Below are 23,436 nucleotides of genomic sequence, written 5' to 3'. Positions count from 1 at the left end.
ATATTTAAATAACTACTAAATGCATGTGTGTAAAAGACAATAAATACACACAATGAGAACTAGAGTTACTTAAACACTTTTCATCCCTTTTCCACTTCTGTTCCAAAACCCATAAATATTATTAAAAAAACAAAAAAACCCCAAAAACTAAGGAATCCCCAACTAATCAACCAACAATCAAACCAGTCAAACAGCCAACCAGTCACCAAAAGGTGTGGGTATATTTCAGAGTCTAGAGAGACCAGGGTTGAAGTCATGACAGACATTTATTTATAAAGAGATTCACTTCAGTGGATGTTACAATATCACACTCCCAATTACATTCTAGAGTATAAATATACTTGTGGGTGTAGGTTAATCTTAATTGGACAAAGATGTTTAAAAATATATATTGGAAGTGTCTTTGCTGATTGGATTAAAGGAAGGTTTAAGGTTTTTTTTCCCCAAAACTAATATGCTATCATTACATTTGCAACCTTTGGCAAAGAAGCAATTTAATAAAGATTCAATTTCCTACAAATCCTATTCCCTGACCCTCTGTGCCCCCACCCCCAACAGTTTTTAGGTAAAAAACAACAAAAGTCCCTATGAATTATCTTAATTAAATATGATGTTACTTTAGTTCATGGGATACAAAAACTTACATAGTTATTAACATTTGCACTTACTTAACACATTTTTGGCCAGTGACTGTTGTTTTTAATTAGATTTTTTAAATGTTTTCTACAAGATATCAGTTTCCTTTGGCTTTTTTATTTTTAGAGTAAAACAGTCATAAGGGATGGGAGCTATTCTTGAGACAAGAAAAATAAGAACTCGTGGGGCATTAGAAAGGTATTTATGGTCACTTTCGTCATCCAAACAGGATAATTCTGGAAGGAGAGAAAGGTCAGAGAAAGCCATTCAAGTGTGACATTCTGTGAGTTAGTGATATTATACCTGCAGCCAATAGGTTTGGAGAACTTTGAACTCTCTTCACAGATGTTAATGTAACAGACATGGCGGCACGTTTGCGAGCACACCCACCGCTATCTGGAAGCAAAAAAATGATGAAGCAGAGGCCACAGCAAAGGAGAAAGCACATGCAGTATCATGCATTTTCAGTGCAATGTGTCAGACATCTATGAGAAAGATGAACAGTCAGAACTGGTAACCATGGGATACGTCTGCAAAATGTACATCCACCCCAAACTTAAAACAAAACAAAACAGAAGAAAAAGCCAGGGATCTGTCTTAGAGATAGATGCCAATGATTTGGTAAAAACTCATATTTTATACTTAGCGTTTTATGGCTTTTCTTTGAAAAGACACAAGTATAGAACTCAACTTTGTTTATACCATTTAAATTCAATTATTACATTTACAGGCAGTGCAACTAGCTTTTAGAGTTATGGATAACCTGTATTTCAGGATTAACAGCTATGGTATACTTTTGTATCCATCATTTAGATTTTACTGTATTCTAGCTGTTATGATTCCTGAAGACAACTCAAAGGACTGCTTAAAGTAAAAGTTGTTAGCTGATACAGGCATAATATATTTGATAGATAAGATTCATAAAGAAACATATGGTATTATGGAAGTTCTGTGTCTTCCTATAGTTAGTTATGGGAATAATTAGTGTAATTGAAATGAAAGAGAATATTGATATATACAGTACTGAAATGACCATGTTTTTAAAAAATTAATTTGTTTTTATACTTTTGCATAATATAAATATGATCTATTTATTTACACTTAAGCAAATCATACCACAAAGCAAAATATGTGAACACTCAGCAAATATTTTAATGTGATATGAGAAGTTTAGTGTAACAAGGCTTCTAAAATAGGAAGGTTAATGTTCTATTTATGAACAGATTCCAGTTCCATTCCCACATTCCTTTGTATTTGGAATGCACAATAAATAGTTTTGCTCATTCCCCTGAAACCGAAAGAACTTAAATTTAATTCTTTCTGGAAGTTATGACAAGAAACACAAATACTATCATCAGCAACATTGTAACATAATCATTATATATTGTCACGTGCTAGTCTCACATTTTTTTTTATTTCTGAAGGAGTGTATCCACTTTGTTTATTGGACATGAAGGAATTTAAGAGTTTTTGAAAGCATGATTTGCATTAATTGTTGGTAAAATCACAAGTAGTTGGGTCAGCAGACCTTAAAAGTGGTAGAATGATTCTCATGTCAAAATACAACTTCTTAAATGTATGCTTAAAGTAACAATTCCATAATGCAGATAATAATTAAAGCAGAAAAATGAGTTGAAACAACACAAGAAAAGAAATCAAATAAATTAAATCAAAGACCAAATATAGAAAGACATAAATGAAAGAAACATGCAACTAAAGATATCTTCAAGAGAGGCACCAAGAGAATTTTAGCAAACTCTACAGACTGAAAATAGCCACAAGGGCTGAGTGTTTCTGATCGAGGGGAGGTAGTATTACTGAATATGCAGTAAATAGCCCCTATCATTGTCCCAAAAGGTTGTGCAGTCCAGCCTGTTGAAAGTGTAAACGGAAGGCTAACAGTTTTAATTTTCTAGTTGTTTTAATTCTGAACATCTGAAAACAAGCAGAGATGCAAAGGGAAACTTCAGAATGAGGAGAGCCTAGTCACTGGCTAAACCCTTGGTTTCCAAAACTTTGTGTTGAGGTGCTCCTGGGGCCACTTCAGTGGATTCACAAGCGTTTGGGGACATAGTTCACATTTTTTGAGGAAAGCACAGTGATATCTGTCAGGCACTGCATGCACACCTAGCCCGAGGTAGTTCCCAGTTTCAACATAAGAGTTGATGCTGTCTGCCTTTGGATGATGCCATAGCATTGAAAAGCTGAGTTTTTGGTGATTGCTGTGATGCAAAGTAAGTACCCTGTGAAATAATGTTGGACCAGTAAATGAGAGTGGTGATGTACATTCTAATTCCATGTCTTGAGAAGTTTTGCAGTGCCCAGTAAGCATACACAACCCTTAACAAGTAACTGTGGTCATAAAGAATGAGATAAAATGACTATTTTTTCAACTGAAGTATATTATTTTTTCAAATTGCTTCTGAGTTGATAGAACATAAGTACTTATTAAGTTGTTTTCCCCCAACTACTTAATAAATACAACTGTTTGGTATTTCTTCTGGCTGGAGAGCGCAGTGAAAAATTACTGAGCTGTCTTGGCATTGTGAACCAAGAAAGTGTGGGAACTTCTAGGTTAAATGATTTTTGTATTCTGGGTAATTCTAAGAACTAGATAAAATGAATGGAGAATCTGTCTTTATTAACAGTTTAATAAAGAGGTTAACTTGAAGAGTTGGGGCATTTGTGAAATTGTCAGAACAGAGAAATTGTATTGTGTTTCTACTTAGTTATGCGTTGATACTTTCTGCTATTTCTTAAAGTTATTTGTAAGATCTCACAATGAGGAGGCTGTCTGGCATGTTTAGGTCATCCTAAAGAATCTGAGTGCTACTCTCACACCCATTAATGGCCTGCCCTGTCTTCCACGCAGCTGCAAGACTCTAGGTTGCTTTTCTAGCCAGAAAACACTCACCTGGGTAAACCACATACAGTGACTCCTCTGATATATTTCTCTCTTTCCTTTCTTCCATAGCTAGGATTTGCCTTAGAAAATAGTGGGTCAAAAATTCTGAGTACAAATATTGCATGTTTTATATATTTTTATACATTACGTAGATACTTTAATATGAAAAATGTACGACAGTTCCCTTGGCTCATTAAGTTTGTATTTGACTGAAAACCAAGTGCTGATTTAAAAGAACCTTTTTTTTTTAAATGTTAGTGACGGAGACACACAAACATTGAAATAGTAATATATGTTTTTAATGATTGATAGGTAAATAATGAAGAGTAATGGTATTTATTGGATATTTGGGAACTAATCTCTACTTCATTTTGAGATACAGTGACAAAGCTTTCTTCAACTTCCTGCAGTATTATTTATGTTAATTTTCAAAAGTGGTAGGTTTAAATAGTATTCCTTCAGAATTTAAAAACAAAGGGTTCCAGTCACTTCTAATCAATTTTGTGTGTGTGTATTTGAATGTCATATTTTACATGCATACATAGTTGTGTAAATTCACTCATATAATCAAAGTAATTATGCAAATTAGCATTCCATATGGAGGCCAGCTCACTCCGTTTAATGAGAGGATGCTTTAGAGGGTTGCATTCATGCTTCTGTAGCAGTAACTTGGCTCAAGTGACCTGGAGAACCAAACAAATTTACAAACTTCCATTTGCCTGCTTTGCTATTACAGATTGAATTCTATGAATAGGAAGAGTAATTATCGAATGCACTGTAATGAATATGGTATCTTTAGTATGGTCAGGTATCGTGCCTCTGTTGTAACAGGGTTGTAATAAATAGGAAAATCAGACTCCACAAAATGAAGTTGGGAAGTTATGTTCAGCTTAAGCCCCCAGGACTTAAATATTTAAGTTCCTCTGTGCACATCCCGCTGGGGTGTTTTGCAGTCTCACAGTGTGGGTTACCCTTGCTCGGCTGTGGCCTCTTCATTCTATTTGCTTTCTTCAATCTCCTTCGCCTAATAATATTCCTTCTTTCATTTCCCATGTAAATATCCCAACACCTCCAGTTGTCCAAGTGGCTGTACTTGGCTCATTTCCAGGATTATAATTTCTCTTGATTTCTAAGCCTTCCTTGTATGTTTTGACCGCCTCCAGTATCCTCATCTGCCTGTGCTGCACATCACAGATCTGTGAGCGGATGGCATCTTCAGGGGCCAGCTGACCCTGAATTCTCTGAGGTCGGTTCCAGCAGGTTTCTGCTGAGGGGCAGCCGCAGACTCAGGTTTAGCTGCGTGTCTACAGGGCTTAGATACAGGTTCTCACCAGCGGTTGTTAATCCTTCCTCGAGGCGTTTTGATAACAAGAGACAGCAAAAAGGCAACCAGCTCCAGGTGAGAAAATATCTTCCCACTCTCTTTTCCCCTTTGCCGTGGAGGGACTTGGCTAAAACAACTTGCCAGCGATCACTTGTGGATAGGAAATGATATTTTAAAAATACATGTTACAAAGTTTCAGAGAGAAAGTTGTTTTCCAGAATTATTCAAAAGAGAATATAAAATTGTCAGAGGGGAAAAGGTGAAAATATAAGCTAAAATGCTTATATGAAATGGAAAAAAGAATCATATATACCAAGCATGAGAAGCACTTTTACAATTAATCTGTGCACAATACAGAGTTCAGAGCACCAATGTTACTAAGCTATTTGCAGACACTGTTCTCACATCTAAAAATATAATGCTTAGGACTTTAAGTGTATTGTGTCTGTGGATTAATTAAGATGATTTCCTGTGAAGCTTTGGGACTCTACTGACTTTCTCAACACAAAATGTTTATAGAATGGGGGATTTTAAATATTTTCTACTAGAGCAACTTGCTTGTGAATTTAGCCTCTTTTAAGGGAGAGATTTGTATGCATCAAACAGCATGCTAGGTTTAGGTTAACCTCTTCCTAGGGTTTATAGGAGTGAATTTCAAGATATGATTACAGAAAAAAAGGAGTAAGAAAAGACAGCAAAACAGAAAATTCTCCTTTTGATACCGATAAGATTGAAGCATAAAAACAAAGAAATCAAGTAATGAATTTAGATTATCTAATCAGAAACTCAGGATTTAGGATCACATTTAGGATCACCAGACTGCTAAACTAATGATTTAGAGCCAAGATGATTTTTAGAGAGCAAGGGTTTAAAACTAACAGAGACAGCATACCTGTATTCATTTTGACCTTGGAGGGTTTGTTATTAAAGTCTTCAGTTTTCCTGTAGAAAAAAAATGATGTATTAATTTGTTCACTAGCATGGGGAACAAAATACCATGAAAGCGGGTTTTTGTTTTTGTGGGTTTTTTTTTTTTTTGGTATACCTGTGAGTTAATATCACATTATTATTCATCTTATTTAAATCAGAGTTTAATAACGTGGGCAGAATTTATAATTCTATTCAAGTTAAAATTCAATTATTATTGATCCTATTATCATAAATAGAAATTTCTGTTTTTGTTTAATGGTAACCATTAGTGGATGAAAATGGAGAGGAATTTTCATTGTTAAAAATTAAATTTCTTTCACAAACATTCATAATAGCAGTTTTTGTTATTTTGTAAGCTAGAAAGGTTGTAAAGGATCCTCTTCTGGAATTTTAAAAAGCACCCTTGTACTTTGAAGCATTACCTTCCATTATTCGATTTATTGTATTATTTAATTTATTTTATTTGAGATATTACCTTATTATTAATCAATTTATTATATTCAATTTGTTATTGAGTCAGTTTATTATTGGGGAATATTTAATGTATTTAGTACATATGTTGAGCAAATATTCCAAGAAGATAAGATTCATCTTTTTTATTAAGATGCAAGAAATAAATGATTACTGCAAACCCCATTTCTGTTTCAATATCAGATATGGTGATTATTCCCATTGAAGTGTTTGCTGTGTATCAGTTGAGATTAATACGTTAGAAATAGTTGGGAAAATGGTACTTGTAGAAAAGTGTTTTAAAACATTTGTATTATTTTAGGATATGTGAGATGACTTAGTTCTTTCCCCAGCCATATTCTCTTAGCCTGTTTTTAGAGTTTCTTATTTATCCATACCCTGCAACCAAAGAGAAAGGATAGGCTCTTCAGGAAGCAAATCTTTTAAAGAGGAAGAGCTCTGAGGGATGTTTAGCCCTGGCAACGTTGCCTTGAGTAGGGTCTGTTGTTAATGAGCGTGAACTTCCCCTCATCACGCATTCGGTTCCCATGGGCATTAGCACTCCAACATCTGATGATTTAAACAATTTTTATTTATATATCATGAATGAGTAAGGATAGGGTTGAAATGAAATCTGTCATGATCTGTCAATAAAGACTTTCAATAAATGCTTTTTCTTCATCCTCTACAAAGAGCACCAAATGAGCTTCCTGACTTTCTTGACTTTGTCAGGGTTCTGGCCCTCTCCTCCTTTCTGACCATTTCTCCTGTCCTCACGTGTTCTGCTGTAGTCATCATTCATCATTTTCTTTCAGTGTGGCCTCCACAGTTCACTTCTTAAAGAAAGCCTGGTTCTCTTCATTACTGCTGTGAAATTCTAATAATAAAATCAAAATGTCCAGTTGAGAAGACTGGGCAGCTTCATCAAAAGAATCACACTGGACTACTTTCTCATACCATGCACAAACAATAAATTTAAAATGGATTAAAGACTTAAATGTAAGACTTGAAACCATAAAGCTTCTAGAAGAAAACAGAGGCATTACACTCTCTGCCATTAGTCTTAGTAATATTTTCTTTGGATCTGTCTTCTCAGGCAAGGGAAACAAAAGCAAAAATAAACAAATGGAACTACATCAAACTAAAACACTTTTGCATAGCAAAGGAAATGATCAACAAAATAAAAAGACCACCTACTAAATGGGATAAGATATTTGCAAACAGTTTATCTGACAAGAGGTTAATATCCAAAATATGCAAAGAACTCATACAACTCAACATCAAAAAATTGAGCAATGTAATTAAGAAATGGGCAGATGATGTTATAGGCATTTTTCCAAAGAAGACATACAAATGGACAAGAAGCACATGAGAAGATTCACAACATCACTAATCATCAGAGATGCAAAGTAAAACCACGATGAGATATTACCTCATACCTGTCAAAATGGCTATTATCAAAAAGACAACAAATAACAAATGTTGGCGAGGATGAGGAGAAAAGGGAGTGCTCATACATTGTTGGTAATGTAATGTAAATTGGTGTAGACACTATGGAAAACAGTATGGAGGTTCCTCAAAAAATTAAACATAGAACTACTATAAGATGCAGCAATTCCACTCCTTTTATCCAAAGAAAACAAAAACACTAATTAGTAAAGATATATGCACCCTTATATTCATTGCAGCATTACTTACAGTAGCCAAGATATGGAAGCAACCTAAGTGCTGATGCATAGATGAATGATCAAAGAAGATGTGGTATACATATACAATGGAATATTGCTCAGCCATGAAAAAGAATGAAATCTTACCATGAATGACAACATGGGTAGAACTAGAGGGTATTATGCTTAGTGAAATAAGTCAGACAGAGAAAGATAAATACTATATAATTTCACTTATACGTGGAATCTGAAAAACAAAACAAATGAACAAACATAACAAAATAGAAATAGAGTTATAGATACAGAGAACAAATAGGTGGTTGCCAGAGGGGCAGGGGTCAGGAGAAGAGAGAAATGGTGAGAAAGATTAAGACGTACAAATTTCTAGCTACAAAATAAATGCATTACGAGTATGAAATATACAGTGTAGGGTACATAGTCAGTAATTATGCAATATGTTTATATGGTGACTCATTGTAACTAGACTTAATGTATCGAACTTTTTGAAGTATGTAGATACGTGGAATCACTATATTGTGTAACAGAAACTAACATAGTATTGTAGGTCAGTTATACTTCAAAAACAAACAAATGAACAAACAAATTTATAGAAAAAGAGATCAGATTTGTGGTTACCAGAGGCAGGGGGTAGAGAGAGGAGGGCTTGGATGAAGGCAATCAAAAAGTACAAACTTCCAGTTATAAGATAAGCAAGTACTAGGGATGTAATGTACAAAATGGTATAGTTAACATGTTACATGGGAACGTTGTTGAGGGTAAATCCTAAGAGTTCTCATTACAAATAAATTTTTTTTTTCTATTTCTTTAATTGTGTATCTATATGACATGATAGATATTCACTAAATTTACTGTGGTCGTCATTTCATGACGTATGTGAGTCAGACCATTATGCTGTACACCTTAAACTTATACAATGCTGTCTGTCAGTTATATCTCAATAAACTGGAAAAAAATTTTAAAGTTATTTAAACCCACAAAAAAAATTTAAATGTGAATACCAGCTAAATAAATTGATACCTATCTTCTCCGCCAGGGTAAGGAGAGAAATAGAGAAATAAAATAGCTTGAAAAAATACACTTAAATTATATGAGATGTGATTATAAACCAAGAGGAGAAGGATTTTATCTTTTCTGTGCCTAGATTGAATTACTAATACCCTGCTACTCAGTACATACCACAGCAGTGAACATGTAGAATGGATAAAATCACAGTACTGATGTTCACCCAATTTCTGTTTTAGAGCTATAAACCAAAAACAACACAGATGAAACAACAACAGAGGCCGTTGTTGCGTAGTGTTTGGGTATCACCTGATTGTGTTAGCGCCACATCCACCCTGGAACAGCACTGCAGCGCAGGAGGAGCAGGGCAGGGATAATGTGTAGGACTGCCCCGTCCAGCACTGAGAGAGTCACCACACTGTCTCCCTGAACTTGACAGTGACATTTCACAGGCCAATTGTTTTTAAATAGCGAATGAGGGAAACTTTATTACGGTGAGTTTTATCTCTTATTTTTCAGCTAATACAAATAAAGAGGCACATTTCTACTTTCTTTTTTCAGAATACAAAAATAAATGTGGCACATAGCTGAGGAACTCTGCTTGGTTGCCTTAATACTGCCTGGATTGAATGGATGCCAGTGAAGTCAAGGCAGTGGTCAGTGCAGGAGCCTTGAGAAAGCTCCATCAGATGTATTTATTTTAATGTCTCAGTAGCAAAACTCCTCATGTGTTAACCTTAAATGGACAAAATAAATGGAAAAGAAAAGCCTCAGGGGATGTCTGTGACCAGGGCTGCTAAAACAAGAAGGAATAAACAAGTCTTCAGAAAATGAGGACTGTAAAGACAGTTCCCCGATTCTATTTATCCCTCCCTCCTTGTCAAAACACTAGATGTCTAAAATGGTTTTAAGTCTTAAAACTGAATGACAAAGACAGTGATTGAGCTGGAACAATACTGATTGATAAAGAAAACATCCAACAGAAGGAAGATTAACTCTCAGAACACAAAGCCTGCTGCTACAGTAACATTTTCATACCAAGTTAGGGAGCTGATTTTCAGCATTTGTTGTTTGAACTCAAATGCATACATTTACAAAATATCTGACACTCAAAAAGAAAAATAGGATCAACAGGAACAAAGAAAGGCGCCACAAATCCTTGAGCTTTTCACCTTTAAAGTGATGTATCCTGTTGCTTAGAAATGTAATTTGTGAGGTGTTTAAACTTCGCATTGTTCTAGACGTCAAAACGTGAAATGACTAACTTCCTAACCAGGCAAGACATTTTCCAAGCTGTTAAAAGAAGAGCAACAGCGATTGAGCTCCGTACAAGAACCCGAAACCCAAGGCTTCTTGGGTGACTGATAAAAATGCATGATTCTGTTTCCACTATTTGTCCTAAAGCCATTAACAAGTCCACAACTGAGAACTCTCTTTAGAAGGTTTAAACTAAAGTGAATTTAATCTCTTTTGTCCTGTTCTGAAAAAGTGTCTTTGATTGTACTTACATAACAAGCACAGATCATTCTGGAAAGCATCAAATTCCTAGAGTGTTTGCATGCTCCTAGGAGAGACAGCATTCTCTTGAGTTGGAATTGAACCAGGGCCAAGACTATGAAAACTGACCATAAAATGCAGACATCCTTGAACCTCAGCAGATAATCCACAGAGCAAAGAACATGCTATATGCATTAGAGTGTCAAAATGATTTTAAGCAGGTGGCGTGGAGCTATATTTACTTCAGTTCTTGCCAAAGTTTTTATATAAAAGGCAACATTATATGTAATCTAATTTGTGTATAGCCATGGATTTGTTTTTCTTATAGGTCGGAATAGGCTTCTTTCCTGGTATTCATACGGCAATAGATGGTGCTGGTTTCATGCATGGGCAACAGCATGACTGTGTCTGTAATCTCATCTGCTTGAATTTTGTTCAGTGATCATACATCCCAATTTTTTCCTTATAGATCAGAGTAGCCTTTATTTACAACATGCATATGACAACAGATTGGGTAATTTAACTTTGAATGAGGATCCTAAGATGTTTAATTGTTCATTCATGGACACCAACATGACTTCGTGCCCATAATCTTGTAATTCTGCTTGAATTCTTTTGATTTCTGAGCTGCTCATTCTGAAGAGGAGCAGAGGCAAATCCTCTCCTCAACTTTGGCCAAGAATTCTGTTAGTCATTTTATTTTTGTAGACTTGAATTTAAGCACCAAGGCAACTATAGGACTAAACTTTAGCTCAGTTAATGTGAGGAGTTTAAGATTGGAGCCCAAAAGATTTTCCATGGAATAGTTTTAATCCAGTAAATTGCTAGGGTTATTTTTAAGTTATTCTATTCACAGTTCACATATACTTCAGAAAAAGCGACACACAGATAGTCAAAGTGGTAGAAAACATTGAGGGATGTTAGATTTTTTAGAGATATATTTTAAACACAGAAATAAAAATATGTCTATTAATGTTATGCACTATATTCTAGCCTGAATTTACTTTGAAATGGGATCATACGTACCACTCTTTCCACAGAAACTACCCTGAGTGGTCTATGCATTCCTCTTTCTCTTTGGAGTAGGATTAGAAGTATTCAGAAATGTCAAATGATTTCACTTTTCAATTATAGCCAAATGACTTAATTTAGGTTGTTGATATTTATCTTTATCTTTTCTAATGTATTAATATGCTGCTTTGAAATTTTCACAGGAAATACCCCAAGTAGTTTATTATGTTCTTTACAGGCCCTGAGTTTAGAAAAAATGAGGATCCACATCAACCCCTTTTCTGAATGGTTTCTCTCAGTTGACAGCCACTATATGATGCCTTTGCCTCTGAGTGGGTGTACAGATCATCACAGTCAATGATGAGGGCATGTGGTCTGTGCTACGCCTCCACTAAGAACTTTCCATCCCTTCCAGTGTTACTAAGCTAATGGTGCCTGCAAATGGGTCTTTAGTATTCAGAAGCCAAATTATCCACGACATTCATACATGAATATTGGGGTCAGAACACATTTAATGTCATTTCTAGGCATAAGGCAAAATCATTACTGTGAATAGTGATGAACAAAAGGACATGAAGCCATTGATTATTTTCATAAAAATATACAAAATGTTCTTTTTAATTATACCAAATTTCATGATACCTGGAAAAAAAGTTCCTGAAAAGCACCATGTTTTTCAAGGAAACTAGCAATTTCCTTTCTGAGACTTTCAAAATACGTACAGATTCTCCTTAAAAAATATACTGGTTAGAAGTCAAACACCTGGTACATGATTATCTTTCTGATGCTATTCCAAAGCCTCAAAATCTATGATTTACTCTCATACTATACTTACTTATAAAAAAGTATTAATTTCTTTTTTGCACTAAATGGTCATGTAATTTAATATTGCTATGATATCTTTTACTTTTATACTGTAACACTTAAGGATGATTATAGGATCCATCTAAGTACTTACACATGCATTTTTTTCTAAGACAAAGTCATTGTTCAATTTGGACACTACTAGAAAAATTCCATTGGTTTCTACTCTGCAAATCAAAAGCCAAATGTTTTCCTAATGAAAATAAACCAAAATCCTAATGTGGATCTGGTGAGTCAGACACATCATCAAAGAGACGTGTGAAGAACTAATCAGACTGTAGAAACACACATTATAGGTGAATGGAATAGCGTTGGAAGGATAGGTCTTGAAGTCAAGCTGACCTGGACTCAAATCCAGTTTTGCCCATTTCCAGCCCTCTAAATGATTTATAGCAGCATTATTAACATCTTCAGCAGTAGCAACAGCAGCAGGATCAAACCCCCTCCACGACGGCAGCAAGCCATCCTCAAATTGGCTAACTGGCATCATTCCCATTAACCAATATTTCAAGCATTTTGGGACAGACTTTTATTTTTGATTGAGTCATGAGAAAATAATCTAGACTTCCCTGAAAATACACAGACAGTATTTTATTGCTTTAGATTGAAGTGAGCCATCACAGTCTGTAAGATTAATTTGTATGTATTTTCCCATTACCCAGTTATCCTGTGCCCAACCAACTTAGCAACATATTGGAGTTGAAGAGGAATTCTGCTTTCCAAGCAGCTTTTCTTTCTTCCTTAAACAGAGCTTTCTTTTAGCTGAGATTTTTGCCCCTTTCCACACACACACACATTGCAGTGAATAAGAGGAGACAGACCTAAAGAAATAGTTGAATCAAACACTTGCCTCCCACCCCAGCTAAGTCACTGCTACTAAACCGACAGGAAAGTGACATTTAAAGGTTGTGACAATTAGCCTTTTGAAAAAGACTTTCCATTACCATTGACAGTTTATAACCCAAGGTGATGGTTGGAGGAAACAGATGTCTATAAAATGTCACATAATGACAGTGTGATAAATTGCAGAGTGATAACATCCTGATGACAGCCATTCCTGTTTAATCCACTAAGTGAAAGTATCTCCCCTGCTTTCCACCACTGCAGAGAGTACCATAAATTTTTACTTTGAGGAGCAAATCTTTGATCTTTTAAAAGAACCACTTCTTCCTTTTTGATTTGGAAGAAGTAAAACTGTCTCTAGTTACAGGTGATATAATATTATGTGTAGAAAACCCTAAAGACGCCACCAAAAAACTGTCAGAACTAGTGAATGAATTCAGTAAAGCTGCAGGATAAAAAAATCAGTATGCATAAACCAGTTGCACTTCTATACACTAACAAAATATCAGAAAAAGGAATTAAGAAAAGAATCCCATTTAATGCAATTGCATTAAGAAGAACAAAATATTTCAGAATAAATGAAGCCAAGAAGGTGAAAGATCTGTACACTGAAAACTCTAAGACACTGATGGAAGAAATAGAAGAAGATACGAATAAGTGGAAAGATATTCCATGCTTATGTATTGGAAGAATATCATTAAAATGCCCATTCCACCCAAAGCAATCTACAGATTCAGTGCAATCACTACCAAAATTGCAATGGCATTTTTCACAGAAGTAGAAGAAACAATTCTAAAATTTGTGTGGAATCACAAAAGACCATGAATAGCCAAAGCAATCCTGAGAAAGAACAACAAACCTGGAGGCATCATACTTCCTGATTTCAAACTATATTACAAAGCCACAGAAATTTTAAAAGTATAGTATTGGCATCAAAACACATAGACCAATGGAACATAATAGAGAGCCCAGAAGTAAACCCATGTGCATATGGTCAGTTAATTTTCAACAAAGGAACCAAGAATGTATTATGGGGAAAACATAGTCTCTTCAGTGGTGCTGGGAAAACGGGACCGCCACATGCACAAGAATGAAACTGGATCCCTCTCTTACACCACATACAAAAATCAACTGAAAATGAATTAAAGATGTGAATGTAAGACCTGAAACTGTAAAACTTCCAGAAGAAAACATAGGGCATAAGCTTGACATTGGTCTTGGTGATGGATTTTCATATTTGACAACAAAAGCAAAAATAAGCAAGTAAGAGCATCAAACTAAAAACTTCTGCCCAGCAAAGGAAACAATCACAAAAGTAAAAGACAACCTACAGAAAGGGAGAAAATGTCTGCAAATCATATATCTGATAAAGGGTTAATATCCAAAATATATAAAGAACTCAACAGCAAAAAACCAAAAACCAAAACAAAACCCAAAAAACCAATTCGATTATAGATGGGCAGAGGGACTGAATAGACATTTTTTCCAAAGAAGGACCTTCAGTGGCCAACAGGTACATGAAAAAGTGTTTAACATTACTCATCATCAGGGAAATGCGAATCAAAACCACAGTGAGATTTCACCGCACACCTGTTAGAATGGCTGTTATTAAAAAGACAAGAGATACCAAGTGCTGGTGAAAATGTGGAGAACAGGGAACCCTTGTGCACTGTTGGTGGGAATAAACTGGTACAGGTACTATGCAAAAAGATGTGAAAGTTCCTCAAAAAATTAAAAATAGAACTACCATGTGATCCAGCAATCCCACATGGGGGTATATATCCAAAGGAAATGAAGATAGAATTTTAATGAGATGCCTGCACTCTCATGCTCATTGCAGCATTACTCACAGTAGTCAAGGTATGGAAACAACTTAAGTGTCCATCAAATGATGAATGGATAAAAATGTGGTATATTTATACACTGGAATGTTATTCAGCCTTGAGAAAGAAGGAAGTTTTGTCATTTGTGACAACATGGATGGACCTTGAGGGCATTATTGTAAGCAAAATACAACAGAGAAAGACAAATACTGCATGGTGTCACTTTTATGTGGACTCTAAAAAAGAAAAAAAATTGTCCAACTCATGGAAACAGAGAGGAGAAAAGTAGTTGCCAGGGGCTGTGGGGCTGGGGAAAACAGGGAGAGCTTGGTAAAAAAGTGCAAACTTTCAGCTGTAAGGTAAGTAAGTTCTGAGGATCTAATGTAAAACATGATGACTATGATGGATGACATTGTACTGTGTAACTGAAATTTGCTAAGAAAGTAGAACTTAAACTCTCATCAAAAATTTAGTATTAATTATTAATGAAGATTAACAATTACGATAACCTTGGATCAATCATCTTGATTTTGAGATTAGGTATTTGAGGATAAAAGAAATGACTGCTCCACGAGCAAATAGTAACTCAGAAGTGACTTAGCTCTCCTGTTAGCAAAGAAAAGGCATCTTCTTTTTAGGCACCTTAAAATGTCAATTGGAATCAAGGTAATTCCCCTCAACACATTACAATTAATTATAATACATTACATTAAGCATAGTGCCTAGTTGAGTGATGAATCGTATGTGGCAGTGTTTATAGGAAAGATTATGTCAGGAGAAGGTACAATAGAGGGCAGACCTGGCTGATGAATAAGTAAGGATTGTTAACTGTGGACCATCTATTTATTCTTCTAGAATTAACATGGAAATAATAGTTGCTTACAACAGGGATTTCTTTGGCTCAGCCACTGCACAAGCCCGGGTAGAAAGCTTTCTTTAGATTTAAGCATAAGCCAACAGCTATTGCTATTTTTTTCAGAAAACCTCAGAATTTTAAGTTAGTAAGAATGTTTATTTTAATGTATTTCCATGGCAATGTTATTTTATGAAATGACTACGGTCAAATAATCCTGCTTATTGTTAATTGACTATTAAAGAAACGGTCACATTTTTCTTTTGATTGAACACACCTGCTTCCTGCACACCTGAAATAACGTTTACATAACTTAGCAAGGTCAAAAGCCTGTTGTATACTGCCCATGTTATTACAAACCTGCATTTGTATGTGTCTCAGATATGAGATGGTGAAACTCTACTTGCTACGTGGAATTTGAATTTGGAGGGGTGGTGGTAAGAAACTTGATCTAAGTTGGTCATCTAATCTTAAGGTTTAAATATTTCTCTTGCAAAGTTTATCTAGAATGAAAACGTGTCTCACATCACTTCACGTACATCTTAAGGTAACTGGACTAATTTTTGAAAATCTTAGGAAGAAAATAATAGGCCATTGGGGGAAAAATACTGTCTTTGAAAAATTTTGAACCTGTTAAAATATGAAACTTCTGGTGTTTTTGTTGATGAGCTGACAGTTTATGACACTGATCATTTGGATCCAATGAAAATAAATGATAAAGGTACATATTTTCTATGTTCATTATTAAAAGGATTTATTCCTAATACCAGAAATGTAATATTCAGAGGGCAAAAGTAGTCCACTAGAACTTTAGCAAGAAATTTGGCAAAATTCTTCACAACATCTCTATGTACCAATTGTAGAAGTGTTAGGTGGAGTTATAGGTGAATGAAAAAAACATTTTCAAGAGCAACTTTCCCTGGCTGTGTGTTTTCAAGCTTTTTATTCTTGGGAAAAATAACTGGCATGCTTATCAGTTCTACAGAAAGAAAACACATGAGAGGAATAAGTAATAAGTAGAAAGGTGTTATTTTGACTGGCTGAATTAAACTTTAACAGGAATAAATAAGAAGTCTTGCAATTCAGCTAAACCAAATCATTTCATGATTAGGTTGAAAAGATTGACTTCTCAAAACTTTATCTGGAATGCATCTGGAAGCTTTAGTGGACTATGAGTTCAGTGTGATATAGTTGTCTAGAAATATAATTATGTCAATATAAAAATGAGCAGTGGTCGTATAAATCTACAAAAGTGTATGGTCCCACTTTTACAGCCATGTGGGGGCTTTTAACAGTCTGGGTTGCAGCTTTCATCAGAAAGGCTGTAAATGACTCCGTCCTGGAATGAAGTGCTTTAATAACTCTGAATTATGCAGCAAAACTGGGGTTGATATCTGCTGCTCTTTTGCTCAGCCAGATGCCAATCCTAATGACCTCACTTTTACCCAACTCACATGTTCCCAGCATTCCTCATTTTTTCATACCTAATATAGTTCTTCATACCCTGCCACTATTTAAAGCTAAAACTTTCACTCAATCCACCAAAAATAGGCAAAGAAAACAACATACAAATTTATACTTAAATTATACATTGGAGAACAGTGAAAATTATTTGAACGAAGGTTTTATTTCATAACACCCTTACTTGCTTGACATAGTCACTACATTTAGAAATGGTTGGAACACTCTCTAAGATGGTTGTTGGGTGTATTTGAACATATGTAGTTAAATCTTACTTGAGCTGCTCTTTATTGGTCTTTCTGTTTCCTTTTATCTATGGGAGCAAGCTCTCCACTTTCTTCCTTTTATTTTGGACTTCCACCACTCTTTGAAAGGCAGAAAAGACTTCATCTTGACTTCCCAACTGCGTGAGAATGTGAGCTCTCTCAGGACAGGCTGGGTTCCCCTCCGGGGTGAGCTGTGGCATGGGGTCGTGACCTTACAGACCCACTCCGGGCTTTTGGTTCCCATAGACTCTGCTGTTCTATGACAAGTTCACAGGCAGAGACTGTGTCTGCAGGGACCATCTGTGACAAAAATCTGACACTCACTGACTTCAGCATCTTTTCTTCTTTGCTAACGGAGAGCAGAAGCTTTCCTTCGTTTCTCTTGCAGCATTTGGAAATCTAGAAGGCATGTCGTACCATGTGCCATTACACGGATTCTGGCAAATACATTTGAGGGGAGCAATCACTTTTCTGTTTTCTAATGTGAATTCGTTATTGTTGGGGTGTTGGCTGTCTGCCTTCCTGTGTAAGGGTAAGAAAGTGGAGCTCATCCTATTACCATATGTAAATGTACCAAATCAACAAGTTGTACATCCTAAAGTTACACAATTTTATGTGTCAATTCTATCTCAATTAAAAAGAAAAAAAGTAAATGGAGCTGATACTGGGAGGGAGCAAAAGATAATGGGTGGGCCAGAAAGTTAGCAGCTTTCTTTCTTGTGGGATAGGTAACTTCAGAAATATATGTATACCCTCTTCAGCAGCTAGTGAGGGGCAGAGTCAGGATTCAACAGCCACGTTGTAGGGAACTTTCACTACGTGCTCTTAACATCCCATTATATTCTTCATTGTATTAAAGGGGGTGTCAGTGTTTAGTCTTACGTGTGAATGTGTGCTTGGGCAAATCTCTGCAATTCTTTGGACCTGAATGTGTTAACTTATAAAATAGAAGTCTTGTTTTAAAATTCAGAAGTATATATGGTCCTTTTATGGTCTGAAAATTTTCCTAAGTCCAAGAAGGGTTTATTTAGTTGACTTATATTTATTGAGCCTTTATAGTGCAAACCAGTATGTTACTAAAATGATTGTATATGATATCAAGCAGAATCTTACTGGAAGCCAATATTTTAATAACTCACATACACATTAAAATTCAAAAGAAAGAGATTTTTAAAGATTAGTGTTTCTGATAGCATCAGAATGAGATGGGTATTTATTAGTACAAGTCCAAGCCGTCATCCAAGCTGTCTTCCTCTTAGCTGCCTAGTTTACTTAATTCCAGAAATGAGATCTACAGAACTCTCTCTGTGTAACATGTCTTTCCATACTATGTCAAGTGTCCTTCACTGAAGACGATCACTTTTAGGATTTCATCTTGCCTAAAGCAATGTCCATTTTATAAACATACATCCAAAGCAATGAGTATAAAAATAAACTTCAGTCAATAAATCATCAACTTTTTAAAGCCTTTTTTCATCATGGGGGGGTTGTGATGGTGGAAGGGACACTGAGGGTGACAAGAATCATTGATTTTTTGGGTTTTCTATTAGTGTTTGCACTGGAGGTCTTCAAAACATTAAAGTCAAGACTGTGGTTTCGAATTCCAAATGTTACATTCTTCTGTGTATCTTGTGTTTCAAAGAGTAAAGTCTATTGACCTTTGAGTAGACAGAAGGCTAAAAGATCTAAGCACATTGTGTTCCAAACCAGTATTTTCATTACATTTTCTTACTGGCTGAATCAGTCATGTCATCACTTGCTAAATTATAATAGCATGGGAAGTACAGTGGTATTTCAAGTTATTTTTCATGTGGATGGTTGCTGTTTTATGCTTTGCTTACTGTGGAAGAGTCTGGCATTGGGCTCACAAATTGCTGGGTCTTAAGATTCACAAGAATTTCAGTTTGCCTGTTCCCCTTTTCAGATTTTTTACTTAACAGAAATTATGATTTAATATACTTGATTATTTGTCTGGCAACTATGTGATAAATGTGTCATTAAATTAAAACAATTGAGAAAGACAGTCGAATTAGGGAGAAGTATGAATTAGGGAATGTTTGTGAAGAAACTATTTATTTTCCTTTAAAAATATAGATTAACCCTAGGTTCAGGAAATAATTCCAAAAATGGATCCTTCAGGATCCTATTTTAATAAACACATAAGAATGATTAGTACATATGACATCAATTTACATGTAGTAAGTGTTTCAAAAAAGATTTATTTTATGTAGTTCAGGTATGTCTGCTAGCATTTTGCTTAATAACCTAGCTTTTAATAAGTCATAAGTAAATGGCAGCCTAGACCCTCATCCAGTTATCCTCATTTGTAAATTGAGGCATCTAAGTTATAATTCAAATGTACTTTATATGTCTTTCCCAATTCATGCAGGAATCATGATATTCCCCTCTCCCCAAATCTCACCCCATCTTCTAGCATTCCCTAACTCAGAGAATGGCACCTTTCCTTCATTATTTAATGCCTTAATTCATTCATCAAAAATTCTGAAAGCCAAGCATTGAGTAAACACAGCTTGAGGTTTACTCCTGACAGTTCCCTGTCCCTCAGCTCTCTGTGCTTTGAGGGAGCCACCCTGTGTGGCTCCATGAAGTTCTCGTTCATCCTAATTCTGAAGGTGTAATCTCAAGAGGAAGAAATGAGGCATCAGATGGATGAGTCATATTTTAGTTATAATCACAGGAACATTCAAAAATGAAATCATTTTATTTAGCTGAACAAACCTTATAAAAAGTAAATTACTTCATATATGTTTGGCAAAAGACTAATTGGCTATTTTGAGTTCTCCCTGGAATTATCTCACCCATTCTTTCCACCCTCCATGACGCCTGCTTCCATCTCTCCCCTTTCCTGGTTCTCTTCCTGCTCATGCTGCCAATAAAACAGGAAAGGAGGAGGAAACATGTGGTGTTGACAACCTTTACATCATTAGGGCGAGAGGGAAAAGGCCCCGCCATTGCAATCTTTTCAAAGTGAGCATCTTTCAAAGAAACAGATAAAATGCTTTCTAAACAGTTTAGTATTATCTTTATTACTGCTTTTATATACCATCTTTTAAAATCTGAGTTCAAACATTATTTCTGGATTTCTAAACTTTAGTTGTTTCTGTATGTGTCTCTACATGTGTATGAATATGTCTCCCTCTCTCTCTTCTCTTTTTCTCTATGCAGGTTTTTTAATATTTATCAATATTTAATATAAAAGTCAGAGCTGATTATGTTTAAACTTGAATTCCTCTTCTTTTGTTCATCAGACATTTCAATTTAGTTCTTCCTGTGAACCAAAGAGCTCTTCATCTTTCTTTTTAATAAAAGGAAACTAAATTTACAATAAAGGTGCTTACATTTTGCTGAAACTAAATGGCAGGTTTCAAAGAAAGACTAATCTTTGGTATTAGGGAAGGAATAATTATTGGTGACTTCCTTCTGCAATGTTCCAAGAATTTGTGATGCATTTTGTTACTTTTAAAGCGAAATAAATATAAGCATATAAGTAAATTATAGCCCACCCACACATCCATACATGGCAGAAAAATGGACCTCCTGTTCCATAACATAAACCTTCATGTACTCTTTAACATCTTTGATGACCTCAAAATCCCATCTTCCTTCATTGAAACCACACTCACTTGCTTTTCAGACTTTGGTTCGAGTGGTTCTTACACCATCGTCCAAATGTGAATTATTTCAGTGGGCTTGTGATTGATCTCCTTTCATCTACTCACATCATCTGCATCCTACTGTTCCCAAAGTACTCAGAATGATGTCTCCAAAACCTATGCAAAATCGCTCCATGCCCTGTTGCGAACTCTTCAATGGCCTCTCACTTCCCATTCTTCCCACAGCCTGCAGGGTCTTCACGATCCCTCAGGCTTCACTCCTACCACCCCTTCTTGCTCACCCTGCTCCAGGCTTGCCGACCACCTCCCTACTCCTTGAACACGCCAAGCTGGACGGCCCCTGGGTCTTTGCCTCTGCCTAGAACACTCCCTCTGTATCCCTGGCTCTCTCCTTCAGCCCTTCAGGTCTAAGCTCAAATTAGAGAGATCTTTTCTAACCACCCCATATAAAAATCCCTCCTCTGTATTTCCTTTACCCTTGACAAGTTTTTTCCTTCGGAATCCTTCTTATCTCTCATCTTACGTGCTTGTTTATTATCTCTTTCCCACCCCAAGAATGGAAGCTCAGAAGACCAGGGACTTTCATCAGGAGAATGTGATTCAGAGGCAGGAAATGCAGTCATGGGGTGGAGCCTCCAGAGAGGTTCTGCCCACACACTGGAACCCTGTGGCTCCACACAGGGTAGTGAGGGGAAGGGATGAGTGTTACAGATCCCTGAAACCCACCTTTTCCCCTCCTTTAGTAAATGCAAAGAGGTAGTCAACGTTACCACTTAGGCAGCAGTGGGAAATATCACTGTTGTAGACCAGAGGGCAAGAGAAAGTCAAAGAGTGGACCAAGTCAGTGTTCCCTAATTGGATCAACAGAACCTATAATCATAATTATTTGCTAATTGCTCCACTGTCGATATGCTGCAGCATTGCACAAATCAGTGCTGCCACGTGTTCACGCCAAACACTGTTATTTGCCTTTGGTGTCTTTCCATGTGAAACTAGACAAACAATCACAATCTAACTTTGGACTCTGATCACAGGCATTAGATTCCAAACAATGCTGACGCAATTCAGTGAAATTTGGAATCGCCACCTCTACTTGTGATCTTAACTTTCAATTCTATGAAATGGATAGTATAGCTACCGTCTAGTCTAAGTATAATGAAAAAATTACTTTCTTGGTGTTAAGAACCTTCAGTATTTAATTGGTGTCCTATCTTACATTATCAAAACATCAAGTTTTGTTAAGATTATGAGTGATGAGGTATTTATTGCCTTATAAAAAATAACACATTTGTATTTTAATAGCTTGTCTTCTGTTTCTTTCCAAGGAGTATCCCAGATAATGGGGAGGAGCCAATAAGCTGAAATGTAGTATATTTTTGAGGAATGATGTATAATGAGGCTCAAAGCACCACTGGTCCCCCGAGCTAGCCCTCTGATTCAATACTGAGGCACACATGGTCCATACCAGGTCTATACTTGAGTTTCACGGATACACTAAGCTGGCATCATGTAGGAGAAGGGCAGATTGCATGAGCTTAATGTTTACTTAAATCTTTATTTAAATTCGCTTTAAGTCCCTTTCTACCTCATTAGCACACAGAACTTACAACCTAAAATTTGCCCAGAAATACATTTTGCAAGAGAGATACAACTGTGTATTTTGGATGATATTTGGCTTCCACTTAAGTCATCTTTGGAACACATGATCCTATGACAAGATAAGAATTGTGTTTTTGGACCACAAGTTAAAGCCTTGTCAGTCATTGTTTTAAAAAAAAAAAAGGTCTACTTTACAGTGGCATTTTTCACAAAAGGTTTTAGGAAATATCAAGATTTTCTAGTCAGTAGATGTCAATTCATTTGTAAATAAAAACAAATTTATTTTACTTAATCATTAGCTTTATCCTGCTTTTGGAAAGCATGTCCATAAAATTTGTCTAAACGGAGAAAGCAGTGTTAAGAGTAAAGCGGATGTTGTTAATATTTATGCTGACTTAACAGGCATAAAATGGACTTATCCCAGACAATAAGGCAAAAAAAGGGACTTAACAAAGTTCGTTTTGTTTTGATATTAATTTAGTCTCTAGCAATTTATAGTTTTACTTTCCAAGAAATATTTCTGCACTATAAGAAAGAGATAAAGTTGAGATAAGGCATATAACAAGGTCAAAGGGACAGATGTAAAACAAATAACTTTTCAGATTAAAGAAAAAAAATTGTTATTTATCCCAGAATAATCAAGGCTGAA

At 35.7% G+C, this 23,436-nt stretch overlaps 1 protein-coding gene across 36 annotated transcripts in view; it reads right to left on the bottom strand.

Annotated features, from left to right (window-relative positions):
* SORBS2 (sorbin and SH3 domain containing 2) overlaps positions 1–23,436 on the bottom strand; it is a 288,187-nt gene that overhangs the window by 82,695 nt on the left and 182,056 nt on the right. For 27 of the 36 annotated variants that reach the window (XM_064477520.1, XM_064477524.1, XM_064477519.1 and 24 more), the window contains exons 3-4: positions 5,758–5,807; positions 940–1,032 (exon numbers count right to left, since the gene is read on the bottom strand). The exons of 3 other annotated variants lie outside the window; for them this stretch is intronic. In XM_064477520.1, the coding sequence (XP_064333590.1) occupies positions 940–1,032; positions 5,758–5,767 (103 nt within the window). In that variant the 5' untranslated portion in view covers positions 5,768–5,807. The remainder of the gene's footprint in view (positions 1–939; positions 1,033–5,757; positions 5,808–23,436) is intronic. 6 more of the 36 variants (XM_064477527.1, XM_064477528.1, XM_064477549.1 and 3 more) reach the window with 2 other exon arrangements.

This window comes from Camelus dromedarius, chromosome 22 (assembly GCF_036321535.1).
Source record: "Camelus dromedarius isolate mCamDro1 chromosome 22, mCamDro1.pat, whole genome shotgun sequence".
Taxonomy (NCBI): Eukaryota; Metazoa; Chordata; class Mammalia; order Artiodactyla; family Camelidae; genus Camelus; species Camelus dromedarius.
Note: the sequence above shows the minus strand (reverse complement) of the source record. Positions and strands in the feature narration are given on the sequence as shown.